The following is a 17,194-nucleotide window of genomic DNA, read 5'->3' as shown; positions in this document are numbered from 1 at the left end:
ATAAGCCTTTCTTAACGTGCAGCAATTGATCGAGTGTTAACAAAATTAAGTGCTTGCACTTTATGAAGCACGAACGCAAATTCAGTTCCTGGAATCTGACACATTGCTGTCGATGACTCACGTGCACAAAATTGTCTATTGCACTTCTGGCGTGCAAGATTGCGAGCAGCCATGTTCTGATGTTTGTATGGAGCTTAAATGACGTCGACTGTAAACACAGATGATCTTCAGTGCTTAATTCAGCTGCCGCGGTGGCTCCTTGTTTTTGGTGCTTGGCTGCTGACCCGAAAAACTCGGGTTCGATCCCAGCCCTGGCCGCATTTCCATAGAGGGTAGAGATGCTGGAGGCCCGTGCACTGCGTGAAGTCGGTGCGCGTTAAAGAACCCCGGGTGGTCGAAATTACCCGCAGCCCGCATAGCCTGAGTCGCTTCGGGACGTTGAAGTCCATAGGCCATAAAAAGCGCGTGTTTAATGTCGAATGGTGAAAAATAATGCGCACCGGAAATCTTTCTTGAATGTGCCACACGTGGCAACACACTGAGAATAAAAAATGAACGCGTGCTAGCCGCCTACTGTCGAAGTAGTTTACTGTACTGCGTGAAACGATAATACAGACTTTTCCGCTGTCCACAACATTGGCCTTAGGGTTTTCTTTGACAATACTGTTTAATTAAAGGTCTTAAGAGGTGCGAAACAAAGGAGCTCGTAAAGGACTAAAGAAGTAGGAAGAATGAAGGCCAACACCTTGCGGCTCTTGTCACACGCGTCTTGCTTGACAGGCAGGACGGGTTCTTGAGCCGTCGCAGGTGGCGTTTGCTGTTGACATTCCTGCAGGCTAAAGCCCACTAGAAATGTCAAGTCAAGATTTGGCGAGTCAAAAAGAAAGTACCATTACAATGCGCACTCTCGTCGCGCAACTACGACATTGATATCCTGAAAGTACGCAATGCGGCGCTCATATACACCTACCGCTGCAAATAAGAAAAGCCGCCTACCGACATGAGCAGCTGCCTCTTTTCATGAGGTATTTGTCTTCATCACAAGATATTCGTAGTCGTCGGGATGAAAGATAACGAAGCGCCTTCTGTCCATTGACTGGTGGTCTTGACACAAGCGTATTAAAAAAAATTGTTCTCAGGTGCGCGGAGCTACGTTTGTAGTGCCTAGAATTTTTCAACAGCAAGAAAAACAAAGGTATTTCATAATCTAAAGTTCACGACATATTTTCTACACTTAGAGCGTTGAAAAGGTTTTCGAAAGATCCGCGAGACCAGCACCCTGACGTAAGGTGTGCCTAATAGAAGACTGCCGGACTCACCGTGGATCGCCATTTCCTTCGTGTAACGTTCGAAAGCATGAAGCACTTTGCGATCATCATTGCAGCAGTTCTGCTTTCGGCAGGTAAGTGAAGGCTTACATCCGTTTTTGTTTTAGGAATGAAGTTCGTCGTGGGCAAGTTGCAGAAGTATAATTTTTTTTCAGCATGACAGCAATCCATTGACCGAACCACGATTCTTGACGTTATGGTCATGCTTTCGCTGTTAATAGCGATTGTTTCAGACTAGCAAGCTATGGTATTTCAAATTACGCGTTATGAATGTATTGTGAAAAAATTGTGTGAAGCCACAGCGCCGAGGTAATCGCGTTTTGAAAATTCTAGAAACTGGTGCGGCCCATAACCAATGGTTAGCTCAAAATCTCTACCAGGCACCTAACCGCAGCAGCTAAAAATTTCAATACTACCAACAAGTTAACCAGATTACTATAGTCAGGGACGACTTCTCACTGGCCATAAAGAGAAAACTAAAGGGGCGGAGAGTTTGTTACTCTGCCACTCGGGGAGTATTTAGGTCTCAGAATGCCCACCTGCATCGTTTCTTTCTGTAGTGTTGGTCCACCCCTTATCTGCTGATCCTGGAATCATTTGCATGGTGGAAAGGAAGACTTGGTTCGATTTGATCTTTATAAGCTTCTCATAGTGGGACATGTCTAATGAGTTAGTTCTAATGAAAGCAACTTGTGCGGAAGTCCATACAGAAATTAGTATTACCAATATACTTTGTTTCAAAAGGAAATGTAACTCTAGCCAGGGCCTGCATACCGCTGCAAAGCAAGAGATGGCGCGTTCCGGCTCTGCAGCCGTGGCGGCATTGCCAAGATAAGTTGTTTCGGGAGGTATTAAGTTATCACATTTCACGTATTTTCTCTCATCCGCCAACGATGGCACTCCATTCTGTAGAATTCATAAGTTTAAAAGCTTATTTCTGACAAATTTCACGCGGGGCTCCTTGAAACACGGGGTATATCAGAGCTGCCTTTTAATATGAACGAAAACATCTTCGACAGAAGTCCGTCTGGTTGGGTTCTTGGGATAGTTTCAGGACCAACTCGGTCCCTTTTTCAGGGGTCCCTGAAGAAGGGACCGAGTTGGTCGCGAAACGTTGAGTAAAGTTAGAAATATTGGTTGGCGTAAGTTTTCTCTCAACTATGCCTTTTAATATCATATTGCACTTCGGACTGTTTCAAAAATTGCGCACCCGATGAGCTGTAGGTCTTTGTGATGCACTCCAGAAAAATATCGTTATGAAATAAGCGGCAAATGTTACACCCTAGCTATTTCTGAGAATTTCAGTAGACTCAGAATGTAGCAAAAGGAGCGGCATTTGCCAAAACATAGTAAACTGCTTAAGCGGTTCGTTTGATACTCAGCTGAGTATGCCGTGTAGTAATGATTTTGTAGCATTCGTGGGAGTCATAGTTTTTTAGGGTTGAGAACAAACGTTCCTCTCCCGTTCAAAGCATTTTTATTGCTGGCGATGAATGAACAGCCACTATGGATAACATTAAAATAAATTCTACTAAGACTAGTAAGATTTAGGCTTAGTAATTGTAATACTGATGCCAAGCCGGGAAGGAGGCAATTTTATTTTGAACAAGCACGCCTTTTGCACCCTTGATAATTTCCGACGTGGCACCTTCACTATAATTCTGCGGAAACGAAAACACCAAATGATGTCACTGTAAGGCTGAAGTCAACAACAAACGCCTAGTAAAACAGGAGGCACTCACGGCCAGCACCACAAAATATTGCTAGTATCCCGCATCTAAAAAATTCTCGGTGGTTAAGCTCTGGTTAAACCTGGAGTGACGGGATAGCTACAGCTGGCCGAGTGGAACTTGCTCAGTTCAATTGCAAAGTCGGTATTTCGCCTCTTCGTTTCGCTGGGCGTTCCTTCCTCATCTTCGTCCCACTTGACACTGCGCATGCGCACAGCTGTTGCAGCTCGGTTTCGCCGGCGCGCTGCGCCGCCGGCAGCAGCAGCTTCTCCGCAACACGTGACCAATAATGTGGCTGGTGACGTGACAAACAACGTGACCAGCCACGGCAACGGTAGCTACTTCGCACCACGTGACCAACCACGTGACAAGCCACATGACCAGACACGTGATCGTAGCGGCGCCGCCACGGTCACGTGCCGCCGCCACGTTGAAGGCTCGAAATGCTACCGTAATGTAGCTATCGCTACAAAACGGATTCACTTCAATTAAGAGTTTTTCAATGCAGACCTTTATGCAGTTCAGCGAGATAATGACGTTGGCCTAACCGTTCACAGTGATGCCGGCGGAGGCAAAGGATCATTTCGCAAGGCGGACTGCCTGGAATGCGCGGGGGTGGCCCGTGTGGAGTAAGTGTATTAATTACCCTCTGCAACGCAAGCGGAATGCTGAGAGCTGAATTGACACAGGGATGTATTATAGACTGACCAGCTGAAGTCTTTCTCAGAATACGGGTTCAAAGGGCGCAGTCTTTGGCATGGTTGACCCATCTGAATACGCATGGAGAGAAAGCTGCTGCGCTTGCGTTAGTAGATTTTGCTTGAAGTTCAAGAACATCGGGCGGTTTAAGTTATCGTGCTAGCTTTCGTTCTAAGCTCTTTTAACTCCAGTTGATCAATAATTCGAACAAAGTCTATGCGATTATTTTTCTTGTGCCACTGGGAGTAGGCTTCCACTTACGGTTTCTCCGTAAGTGGAAAAATTTTATCCACAAGAAAACGAAACTTTAGATGAAGTGATGCAATGACGACAAAAAAGTTGAGCAATTTACTGCTGCAGGATCAAGACTACTCTAGGTTCTCCAGACAGTAAGCCTATTGCCAGAGTGGTTTACTCACGTAACATGACTCATTTCTGCACGGTGACACAACAACGATCAGAGAACGTTTTTGTGTGCAGTCGGTACTTTCTAATTTAATTTTTTTTTTTCACTGCTGACGGATTTGCCTTGCGGCCCATATTTGGTGTGAGGATTTTCACTTCACTTTTGATGAACCTCTTTGTTGTGATTCCCCGGTTACGCGCTGCAGTGCAGAGAAACTAAAGTTGACATTACACACTATTTTTTTCTTGTATGAATCTCAATCGGCTTTGGGCGGTTTTAATGATGCGACGCCATTAGAATCTTCCTTAGCATTATAAGCGAGACTACATTCACCATGGAGAGAAAATATTCATGTTAAACTTGCATAGAACTGCTAGATAGTTTTAAAACCGGAGGATTGTATAAGTTTTATCTTGTAAAAAGGACAATCAGGAGATATTCAAATTTGCATATACAAGTATGTGATGAAGTGCTGGAAAAGAGTTATCTTCAAATGAAAACATAACTTCTATAAGCTAGAAAAAGTTAAGTGAAATGCAATTACCGCGACTGCCATTTTAACGAGATAACTGCGATGATGTTACGCAGCTATTTTATTTTCCCTTTCGAGCGGAAATCACACTCCATTTCAGTCTCAACTTCAGGAGTATTATATGAGTGGGGAAAAAAGTGTTGCGCTTTTAAATTTGTTTTTCACAGCAACGACTGCTGCTTTGGGACAGAAAAAATATAAAAATTGCCAGTAGGAGCCATAAAATTCTATTTTATACAGAAAAAAAGTTTGTTCCAGGTTTCCCTTCGTCTTTCACTAATTGGTATTAACTGAACTAAGATATTACAGAAATATAAGCAATGCTCTTTTAGGGTCACTGTGGGAATTTCGAAAGGTGGAAAACATAGACGGGAGTGTAGAGAGCGGCATGGAAAGACGAAACTTGAGAATTTATATGGACAGCGTGGCCATAGCAGGAATACTCAACTGGTTGGAGATTAACGGAAGAGGCCTTTGTTCGCAGTGGACTTGACAGGGCTGATGACGAACGCTATGGTAATCTTACTTAACGCCGAAGCTGGAAGTTCTCAGTTGAAAATTATTGCGTGTCTTTTTCTTAGTGGAATAGAAATTTTAAAGCTGCGAAAGTATTATGACAGTTGAGCAGCTTGCTTTTAATCGCAGTATTGCTCAATTGTTGATGGTAATCAGTAATTTCAACGGTCGTTAATATGTGCTTCTACGTCTGTATATTCCCTGAATATTATGGAGAAAACTGCGAGCTGCTAATATTGGCAATTAATTGCTGCTCAAGAATCAGTAGCCTATAAAACGTTACTGTTTTTTTTTCAAGAAATGGCTCCGACTGCATTTGCATCCGTGTATTTTTTAAATCATTCCCTAGAGAGAATCAGATCCAGTGAATTTTTTTTTTATGCCTTGCCATTCATATTGTGAACAACACCAGACACAACCACAGATTAAAAATGGTGCGCATTTCACTGGCTTAAGAAAACATGGTTGAACAGAAACACCCCGCTTTCGTATTGTACTAGCATAAGCGAAAAGAATCTCAGATTGCAAGTGCTGCAAAAATTTGTTTTCACTTTTTTTTAGGATAAAATTTGCGCTCAATGCCAACGGTGTGTCAAGGATCTAGCTCGTTGCAACGGTCATTATGATTATTGCCCACTAGTATATCTCTGTAAGTTGAAACTGAAATTAACAGATTGCATAGAATTTCACATAATGCATTGTATGTACGGGGTTCCCTGGTCTGCGATATATAGTCAAACGCAATTTCGCCACGTATTATTAATTTGACTGAAATTGCGGCTTTCTTGCATCATCGGCTGCTACAGTGCGATGTCTGAGCTTGCGTAGAACGCTAAGTATATGGAATACACAAACCGCCTCCGCGGTGGCTCAGGGGTTGTGGTGGTCGGCTGCTGACCCGAAATACGCCGGTTCGATCCCGGCCGCGGCGGTCGAATTTCGATGGAGGTGAAATGCTAGAGGCCCGTGCACTGTGCGATGTCAGGGCACGTTGAAGAACCCCAGGTGGTTGAAATTTTCGGAGCCCTTCACTACGGCGTTCCTCATAGCCCAAGTCGCTTTGTGACGTTAAATCTCTTAAACCAAGCCATTATACAAGTCGCTCCTTCCGAAAATGCGAAGTCTAGCTTCTGTTATGAGCAAATTAAGACAACCTCTGGTGTCTAATTGCATATATTAAATAATTTTACTCACTAATACAGGGAAACTACACAGGACAGAAGGGAAGGCCACAAGGTAGCAAAGTTTCTGTCCTGTGTAGTTTCGTAGGTGTAACGCGTTCAGTCAATCAGTGTGTTTAACCAAATAGTCCCGACTGCAGCCTTCTTGCCTACTTGTCAGCTTGGATTAAGAGTCGAAGATTGCTCAGCTGAGTTAGACGCCGCAATCCAGGGAGAAACCATTACTCTGTAGGACCCCGGAAAGTTGACCTTAGTAAGCGCTAATATTAGAAAGTGTAAGACGCATGGTAATTTGGTTTCACTCATATCTGATATGGCTGTTTTCCTTTCAGGTGTGTGACAGGGCAGTGAAAGCAGGAAAAGCCTCTCTTGCAAACGCTTGGATGCTCATTGCTATTTTGTCTGATTTCATTGTTTCTGGGTAAAAATAGACTTCTCATTTCTTACTTGGATTTCAAAGAAGCAATAAACGAGCTGCTTTCAAGCCACAATAAGCTGTTTCTCCTAATATTTCTCAGAAAATGAGTCGAACCCGTTCATTATCCTTCCTTAGGCGTCGTAATTGATGTAAAAAGGAGAAAAAAGGAGGTGGTGATTGAAATTTGGCGACCCTGATACACATAATAAAAAGCATTGACATCTCAGCGCGTTTATGGCATTTAGGGCAGACGTGGTTTAGTAACTGCCTGAGTGTACCGCTGTGAAAGGCAAAAATGCTATCTGAATGAATTATGTCTCACTAGTTTTGCACATTTAGAGCTATCTTATTTGGCTTTATTTTCTTTAGATTTTGAACACCTCAACATTATTAGACCTGTTTTTAGAGGACGAATTGTCACACCCTCATAGTCACCACCAGTTAAATTGAGATTGTGTACTGCGGCAGCTTATTTATCCAGAAAAACTCACAGCTTTCAATATTGTTTGGCTGACCATGACGGGAGACAAGTCCAGCTTTCTCGAAGAAAATTTTGAAAATTGAAAAATTGCAAAACACTTATGAAAATATTGAAGGTAACGGTCCGTTATTATGATATGTAATAAAATCTTTCTTTTAAACTTTTTCCAGGGATCGCATGGAACACTTAAGACTGTCATTGAAAACGAATGGAGAAAGCATTTGACGATAGCAAGGACGTGAATAGAAAAAAAAATACAAGACTGCCATCGGGTGATCTGCGGATATATTGATTGTTATAGTGAAATTTTACGTTATATGAAAAAATGGCGTTCATAAACAGTTTCACGCTCAAAAACGCTTTTGTCCAGAATTGCTGGATATGCAAAACACAAAAAGCGCCTTACTGTTGGCACTTCTCATCGCAAATTACACATTGCCTCTTCACAATATGTGCGAGAAACTATTGGGAACTAGAACACGCAAAAATTACCACTGCTTAATACATTCCAAAAATACTGCCTCGTAAACACGAATAAAAAATGTTGCTTCGCATGCGCATGCTATATTCGGCCGTGTCGAGCAGAATTATTAAGATCCTTAGGCTTCAAACCACGTACTGGCTCGTCCGGCTCGAGCATTTCTTAGAGCAGCGTGTTAAGATAGCAGCGAATTATGCTTGTTAGCGGTCTTAAGTTATATCCGCGCTCAGGTCACATACTCGTAGAAGTAGACATGCTTAATCCGTGTAAGCGACTTCGCAGCTCAAACGCAAAATTGAAGCTGTTCAAAGGCGACTTTTACTTTTTACAGTTCTTTTTCTGAAATCTCGGGTCGAATGAAAAATTGAAAAATGGTTTTTAAAGCCTCTGTATTATGGCACAAAAATAGTGCAAAGCAGTCGACTTCTGGAAACTCTTAAATTGTCATTATCCTGAAAGCAAGTCCTTATTACCTAATCATACGACTTTCTTTGCAGAACCTCCATTTAGTAGTACTCTGACTCCGGCTTGTAGCCAGTAGAATAAGGTCCTGCCATTTAAAAAGTTGAAAGTTCAACGCCGCCTGGTGCTTGCAGTCCTTACGCTGGTTTCATTGTTTATGTCGGTATGCGTGTTGTCCCATAACACTTTAGCCAAGGTTTAAGGATAACTAAGCCCCACACAATGAACGCGACTTCAACAATATTTTTCACTTTTGTAAGTAGAAATTCAATGTATCTATATATTATATTCAATACTCTAATAAATAAATAGGAAAAAGAATTTTCACCTATTGAGTCTCGGATGAATATTCCAGTGCCAAATTGTCATCATCTGATCACAGCAGGACAGGGCGTCTTGCGTATCCCTCCAATTAACCCTGTCGAATGCCAGCTGTGGTAATGTCACCCCTTAAACTTCCCCATCTAATCCGTCCGACTGACATTATGCCGCATCTTCCTATGCCTCCCTTCTCTTGCAATTGACTCCGTTACCATTAACGACCATCAGTAATCTCGCCTTCGCAATACATGCTCTACCCATGCCCATTTCTTTTTCTTTATTTTGACTAGGACATCAATAACTCGCGTTTCTTGTCTGAACCACCGTTCTATCTTCTGTCTCTTAATTACACACCTCTAATTTTCCATTCCACAACTGGCTGCGTTGTCCTGAATTTGAGTTGAACCTTTTCCGGAAGCCGGATTTAGTTGCCACTTCCTCTCCTCTAAGGCCTTTAACTGGAAGAAAGCATCTTTGCCTATTAAGCTTCACTGTAATAAATTTGTAGCTTTCTAGTTTTGTCAGCGATGCTCAAAACATATACCGCCGTATTTTGCGCAGATCAAACCAAAGTTAGAGGAAGCTATTTTAGTACGACTATTTGTTTTCAGTACGCGCTATAACTTGAATCTTTCCCAAGCTTTTGAGAGATTTGTAAATGTTATGTCGAAAAAACGCGGTAGTCTTAGCACCTTTCAAGACTTGCAGACGTGCTATCGATTCATGGCACATAAAAATATGGTAAACAAATAAGAAAATCGTTTTGCAAAATTTTTTCTTACGTCAACCTCACTTTGTATCGGGGAGTACACGATTGTGGAAGAACGTAGACGTAACCCACCTCCGGCTCTCTTCTGATGTACGGAATGCACCAATGCGCCGCTTAAGGATCGCTAAGGTCACTTGGTTGACTTGGTTGACGCAGATTTGAGGTTTCAGGGATGGCGCTCTCTTCTGTAAAAAAGATTGGAGGAGACTGACCTCAATGCAGCTTAAACGACGCATGTTTAGGAGCCTTGGCGTTAAGGCAATGAAGACCTGGATAGAGGAAAGAGCGGATCGCCTCCTTGTTTACATCTGACACATGCTGTTCATGACACGTGAATCCCCACTGCAATAAGCGCGTGCGATGGAAATATGCGTTGATGACTTCCTGGGTTATATTTCGCACTCGTTGTGTCCTTAGAAACGTCGGCTCGTGATTGACAACGTACGTAGCTGGCGTGCTGTTTTCGAGTGCCGTTGAACGTAAGCGCTGAAAGACAGTCCCGGTGGCGGCAACCTCCCTTTTTTTATCGTCTGAACGCTGTCAGGTGGCGCCACAGGAGGCGGATGCGCCGCCTGTGTGTCCGGTGCCCGAAATAAAAGCGCCTCTGATATTTCCTGGCGTCGCTGTCGTCTACCGGTGTCACGAAGCGCACTACACAATGAAGAACTCAGCCATTTTATTGGCTCTGCTACTGCTGTCAGCAGGTGAGTCGCAAGCCGTAATTCACTCTTAGAAAGAAACGGTTCCATGAAATTTTTTTTCCGAGTGTAAGCGGCTTTCACGTATTGAACTTTTTTTTTTCGTAATCACTGTACTGAAACAAAGAATCTGCGCTAGAGGGAATCCGGGCATTAACACACTCCCTTAAAGAGTAGGAATACTTTTCAGTTATGCCGCCTCACTTGCAGAGAAGCTCAATGAAAGGAGGGATTGATCAGGGCAATTTTTTGTCGACAGCAGGAAGCGCTACTTTTTGAGTAAAGGAAAAAATTATGATTTTATAGACTGTGCGAATTGTGTGTAGGTTGTTTCAGGTGCCGAAGTTCGGGATACTTCTGGAAGAATTTGAAGAAAAACTGTGTTTCAAACGGGCAGAGCTTCGAAGACCGCTGCCTTATTACGTCTTAAAAACTAAATAAATGAGAATAAAATTAAAACAAGAGCCCTGCGGAGCAAAAAACTAATAACAAACCGCTTTTCACAAGAAACATCCCGGCGTAGGCTTTTATGCACAAGTACGCGATTTTGCTCAACGGTATTTTATTCATTGTGTTTACTCAGGTAAACGGCTTTCCTCTTGCCGGCAGAAAAGGTGTTTCTCTAGTCATGTTCTGCAGAATAAGCGATGAACCAAGAATTGTTTCACATACGTCAGCTTTAAAGAGATTGCCGCGCTGGTAAATGACACGACTGATTGGCGCGTAGAAACGTTCCAACGTTCCAACGGGGAAACCTTCCACGCCTGTTACCAGTTTTTTTTAAGCGATTAAGCAGTGCATTATTGTTTACGTTAACTATTCGCAGTGATGATGACTGAGGCGCAGCGCTTTAATGGAGGATTTCCTGGACAAGGTGGTGGCCGCCGTTGTGGAGTAAGTATATTAGTAAGCGTATTTTATTTGACCACAATCACTAGGTATGCAGCGACATATGGAAAACACGACTCTAGGAAACAATGTGGTCTTTCACAGGGAAGAAATTATTAGATTGTTCTTTCCTGTGGTGTCCGTATTTCGTGAAGGTTTGGAACGCTTCAACTCCGGCATTAGTAGCCGAAGATTGAATAACCGCAGCCAATGGAAGCGAAGAAGTAGCATATTGACGTGCTGCTTCCTGGCGCTTCAGGCTAACTCTCAAATTAGGAAATTAATACATTAATTATTATTGTTGCTTTTGTGATGGCGGGAGACAGTTACAAGTAGTTAAGCTTCTTCCATAAGTCGACGGTTAACTCCTTGCGACACTCAAGCAGTGAAAAAAGTTCAATGATCGTAATAATAACATATTAGGCTATTCAGGAGATCCATGACTTCGCTTGGTAATAACAAAGAAAGCAAGGCAGTTTCCACTGACGTGATGAGCAAATACAAAAATAACGTCCTGTAAATGACAGAACCAAGACGAGTGCAAACATTAGTCTAAAAATTTCAGTAATTTTTTTTGTCTTTACTGGATTCACCTCATCGAAAGAATTTCGAAATGGGCTATTCATAAGTAATTTAATCGAATGTTTCTCGCCTGTCATATAGAGGCATTTGAGAATACTGCCACAGAAAGCTTGAAAAAGGCGATTTTTGGAAGAACAAGACGAAGGAATGTCGCAGTAATAAAGCCCAGCATGTAGCGGTAAACTAGGTATGAAGTGCTCGCAGGCGTGCACCTGGAAGGGAATAATGGTGCATGGGACTACCTATGCTTAGGAACTGCTCACCGCGGGTGTGGAATGCACAGCGGGGTGTCGCCTAATCGCTTTCGAGCAGCAGTTTTTAAATGTATTATCAGAGGTATTAAATTCCATTCAAACATTCATGAAAATTACGGCTGCAATTTCTGGCATTAAAATATGACCACGAAGATCATTTCACACTACCTTAAACACATCAAATTTCACGCTTCTTGCTGTGTAGAATATCTGAAGAGTTGAGATCTGAGCAGTTGGTACATAGTTGGCACAGTTGGACCAGTTGGTAGAGTCATCGTGTGTATTCCTCGTTCTTTTCTCTCGTCTTTTTTACTAGTTTTTCAGCTAAGAATATCTGATTTGTAATTAACTGCCGTTTTGTGTCCGCCAGATTATTAGTCCCGTATATGATGCTGACTGATAATATTTGAAATTTTAGTTTTGCTACTGAATTAGTTAATATCAGTCTAATATTTGTATTTTTGGATATGTATTCAATAAGTTTCATGACTGTTTGTTCAGGCAACCTACAGTCGTTAATTACCGGGGCTATCGGTGATGGGCTTTTTAGCTTGCGACAATCATATCTTAGCATCATGATTTTTTTATTCGAAAAGTATGCCATGAGGCATAAGTTGAAAAAAGGGGAAGGAATGCGGGGGATAGAAAGTTAAAAAAAGGAGTGAAGACCCGTTGCGCTGAGGTAGTCGCTGAGGTAGCCGATGAAATGCTCATCATAAAATAGCGTGACCAGAAATGCTGACCTGACACATCGCAGTGGTTTTCGAGACGGCACTGCTACTAATATGCTATGCTCTTTGTGTTAGCACAAAGGGAAGGAATATGTGTGTGTAAATGTGCCCTATGTTTTCATTTCTTTCTTCAGCGGCAAGTCTGCCGTCGAGGACAAAGGTGCATCGAAGTGCCTGTGAGGTGCTTCAGAGCTCCCTGCCCAAGGGTTTTCAGATGTAAGTACCGAGATTAAATCACAATAAATGTAGCATATTGCGAATTCTTAGGCGCGCAAGTTGATCACTTCATTTCTCTTATGTAGGGAGACGTCAAATGAAGAATTGTTAAGAAATTAGCCAATATTCAGCGGCAAGGTGATTAGCTACTAAATGTGTAACAACAGACCGTTATGTAGAGATGCAGGGTTTATGTTCAGCAACCTTACACTTGACCGAGAGGGTCTAGGACGTCCTTGCGTCAAAAGAAGGAAAGCACCAGGACAAATCCTGAGACATTGTCATGTACCAATTAACCATATATTTATAGCTGAAACAAAAAGCAGCGTCAAAAATAATTTACCTGTAGGCGTCTTTCCTAGTGATGTTCCAACGCTGCTGCTGTGCCTGTGAGACACACATCGCAGACTAGTGAAATAGTATTGCACGCCCCTGTTCTCCTAATATTTTTATTTTATTTAGCATTTCACCCGTAATGAACATTAGGCAGGAGGGGTGGGGGGAGGCATGACATAAATTACACACTGAATGAAACCATGATATCATAGAATCCTTACAGAACACATACGGACAACACACTATAAAAAATCTCTATGAAGCCAAACTAAATACAAGCACTAGCCCGGGTGCCGAATGAACACGGAGAGTTTTATAGTTAACGATGTATACTAGCCCAAAACGTAAATGCGTTTGTAATTTTTATTATTGTTCATTGATGACACCGTTTCTTTTCTTTCAGGCGTGTGAAAGTCCAAAGGAAGCACAAAGACTATTCCTTTTTTACTGCCATCTTCTCGCAATTTTTTTTTCCTGACAACGAACGACGCATCGGAAGTTGAAGTTAAACAACGTCTCGATGTATCCACTCCTGCAAATAAATTTTCTCAGGAAGAAGACTTAATGAAACGGAATGACCCCATTATGATCATTGGACGGCCTGACTTCAAGAAAGGCAAGAAATATTCTGATACAGAACGTTTTTAAGGGTTGTGAGGAACCTGCAGATAATTAAAAGCTGCAAAAATAATATTTTTCAGTTAATGCTACAATGAAAGCCTCAAGTTGTATTTCACTCTATTATGTATATTTCGTAATGAAGTAGTGAAGTTGCGAAGGATGTTATTCAGATATTTAATCTGCGAATCGTATTAGACTAACTGCCAGACTGCAGACACCTATATCTCCAAAATTACGAATGTCAGCCCAACTCAATAAAATGGCTAATTTACATTAAATAAAAAAAACGGCACCTATCTTTATTCCTCCAGAAAAGGGGTGATACCTGGGGCACATGTCTTCACAGCCTTCCAAACTCCTATGCAGCAAGTATCTATATCGGCTCTGCCATAAACACCAAAGCTTTGTGCAAACCATCACATAATATTCCCAGCTGTGACCATTAATTCGACAGAGCACTCTATGCTGTTTAAAAGAGGTATTTCTTCTCCTAATGAAGACCTCGCAACAAATGCTCAGCTATATTCTAGGCCCCAGTCTCTTCCCTCGTGTGTGCAGACCGCTACACAAGCTGCGCCTCTGCCAATCTCCTTTTCTGCTTTTCTGCCATCGTTGTACCACATCACGTGGGAATGCAGTAAAAACGACAGCTTTCGCAAAGACCCGAGTGCGGAACAGTGGGAGAGCCGGCTCTCCAGCGGCGATCTGGGTTGCCAACAAGGTCTGATCCAGCACGCCCAACGAGCAGCGAAGCTCAGCGGAGCCCTGGAATAGGGGCACCGACCCTGTGAGAAGAAGGAAGATGGACCTCTTCTTTCTCGTCTGCTACTAGCACCTTTCTAGAGCATTAAAAGTCTTTCCTACCTACCTGGAGGACTCATCTGTAATTTGGGTTTTTTTATTAAGCAGCGTGGGAAGCGCAAATATAGCCGTAATATGTGAGCAGTTCACGGTTGTAGATGTTCTCATAAATGCAATATAAATGTCACACGAAAACAGCAGGCTAGTCTACTTGAGGCGAAGTTCTGCACCAAAATGTTCATCCAAAGGCTTCAGCGTAGAATGCGTGTGCTAGCAATAAGCATCATAAGCTGAGAATTTCTCATGTATACTGTAGTACATCAGCGTTCCATGGGGCTGGCTGTCTTTCTTGCCCGGAACGCAGGATTAAAGTTTGACGGTTGAGGTAACGTGTGGCGCCTCCCGTCAGCATGTTCTTGATATAGAAGTGCTGAGAGAAACGAATTGCTTCGGCTGCAACAATTTATTGAGCACTAATAAAAATACATAGTATATGCTCTGACACATTCCTGTTTATGTCCGCTATTCACTAAACACTCAAAAGCACTTTCGACTTGGCAGCTTGCGAGTTGGCTACCGACCGCAAACATATAAAATATTAAACATTCAATGTCGAATCGTCGGGAATATTGCACACTGTTAATAGTTCTTGAGATTATAATATATGAGGGAAGATTGAGAATAAATCATGGACACCAGCTGGCTATCTCCGGTCAGCGCTGTTGATTGCACTCCATGAAACCATGACATCCGGTTGGGTCATAGCTTTAATGCTTGCATTGTCAAAACAATGTTCTAGAAATTTTCTTTCAGAATTTAAGGAGCACAAAAAATCGACCCCATATTTTAAGAAGTACAAAAGAATGTAGCCCAACACATTGAGGCACTAGGCACAAGCTTATCGCTTTTCAGGTAGGGCTGGTTGCCTAAGCAGTAGCTGGTTGCCTTTAGTGTTGACGATCCTGCAGGCTATAGCACAGGAGAAAATTCAAATGAAGATTTGGCGCGTGGAAATCAAATAGGATTACGAGGTTCACTATGGCAGTGCAGCTGTGAGAGTGGCATGCTGAAAATACGCAAAGCGACGCTCGTACGCCTGCTGTCGTAAAAAAAGGAAGGCGTCTGCTGTGAAGGGGAACTGAGGCATTTTATGAGCCATTTTTCTTCATCGCAGTAGACTCGTAAATCGTCGAGACGAAGGATGAAAAGGTGACCTCCGCCCGATGACTGCTTGTCTCGAAACAAGCTGATTCAAGTTTCCACTCAAATGCTCCGAGCCGCGTTCGCAGTGTGTAATGTCTGCGCGATGGTAGGAAGAGCAGGCGTTTCAGGAAGCAAAGTTCATCACGCATTTGCTGTGCTTGGAGCGGTGCAATGTTTTTCAAGAACACCTCGGAACCTCCACCCCGACACTTGGTGTTCTGAACAGAAGACATCGTGGGTGAACATTTCCTTGGTGCGACGTTAGAAATAATGACGCACGTGGCGATGATCATGGCGGCATTTTTGCTCACGGCTGGTAAGTGATGGCTACTACACGTAATTAAATATTCGCTTTTTTATGAAATAAATTCAACTTTAAAGCTGCAAAAGTACGTATTTTCAGCAACGTGACTGTTGCCCAGTGCTGAAGCTACAATTCATGATGTTATGGCCATCCTTTCGAAGTGTATAGCGAGTGTCCCAGTTGAGAAAGCGTTGATATTTCAAATATGTTTTTTTGCAGTCTAAAAACGGTTTCTGTGGACAGTGGTAGTAGATTAGTCGAAATAAGAAAAAAAGGTTAATCATGATAACTATTAATATTGTGAATAAATTTTCAATAGTCAACATTTTAACTCTTAGAGTTTTGAGCCTTACTCCAATTGGAGATTTGCAGCTTGACATTGTGGGCAGTGGTGAGGCGCGCAGCCCGCAATAACTCCTAACTTTCGAATGGTTGAGGGCGAAACTTCCTCTTCCGTTGAAGAGACTTTTAATGCTCGCGACGGACGAACAGCCATCAAGTATAAATTAAAAATAAAATATGCTACGCTTGCTATCATTTAGACTAAAATATTTCTTGTCATACCAATGCCAAGCCCGTGATGGGACAATCATTCTTATTTTGAACAAACCGCCTTTTTTACACTCATGGTAGTTTTAGAGATAGCATCTTCGCGAGAAAACAAATATACGAAAGCATGTCATACGATGGAAAGAAGTGAACAACCGTTGGCTAGTCCATCGCCAATATAACCCATATCGCCTATATCACCCATATGATTCTTATGCCCATATGGCCCATATCCAATAACACCGTATGCATGTGGATGTCTTTCAATAGAGAGATATAAGCGCCCATAAAAACGTGCTATCGCTTGACGAAGGACACTTTGTCAAAGCTTTTTTTTTTTTTATTTCGACGTTTGTTCGTATCCGGGAGCACCTGATTAGATGAATGTAAACAGAAACAAGAATGCTACTTCCAGTTCTGCTTTCATGTGTAGAGTAAGCCATTGAGCATGTTTAAATATCATTGACGCTACTAGGTAGATGCGAATTCGAAGTTCCAGAGATTACACTCTCTTCCAATAAAAGGTTTCAAGACTAGTCAAGAGCAAGCAGCAGTTGGCCTCAATGCAGCTGAAACGGCGCTTGCATAGGAACCGTTGCAACGCGGACCTGGATAGAGGAAAGCGCGGGGAATCTCCTTGTTTACATGTGACAGGTGCTGCCCATGAGACGTCAGTTCCCATTGCAA

General features: G+C 42.5%; 1 protein-coding gene across 1 annotated transcript; it reads left to right on the top strand.

Annotated features, from left to right (window-relative positions):
- The first annotated feature begins 9,884 nt into the window (after window positions 1-9,884).
- LOC144097169 (uncharacterized) lies at window positions 9,885-13,599 on the top strand. Its single transcript, XM_077629932.1, has 4 exons — window positions 9,885-10,028; window positions 10,849-10,916; window positions 12,612-12,693; window positions 13,433-13,599. The coding sequence occupies exons 1-4, from the start codon at window positions 9,983-9,985 to the stop codon at window positions 13,438-13,440; spliced, it is 204 nt and encodes a 67-aa protein (XP_077486058.1). The 5' UTR covers window positions 9,885-9,982; the 3' UTR covers window positions 13,441-13,599.
- The last annotated feature ends 3,595 nt before the right edge of the window (window positions 13,600-17,194 follow it).

Source organism: Amblyomma americanum, chromosome 7 (genome assembly GCF_052857255.1).
Source record: "Amblyomma americanum isolate KBUSLIRL-KWMA chromosome 7, ASM5285725v1, whole genome shotgun sequence".
In the NCBI taxonomy this organism is placed as follows: Eukaryota; Metazoa; Arthropoda; class Arachnida; order Ixodida; family Ixodidae; genus Amblyomma; species Amblyomma americanum.
This window is presented reverse-complemented; position numbering and strand designations above follow the sequence as displayed.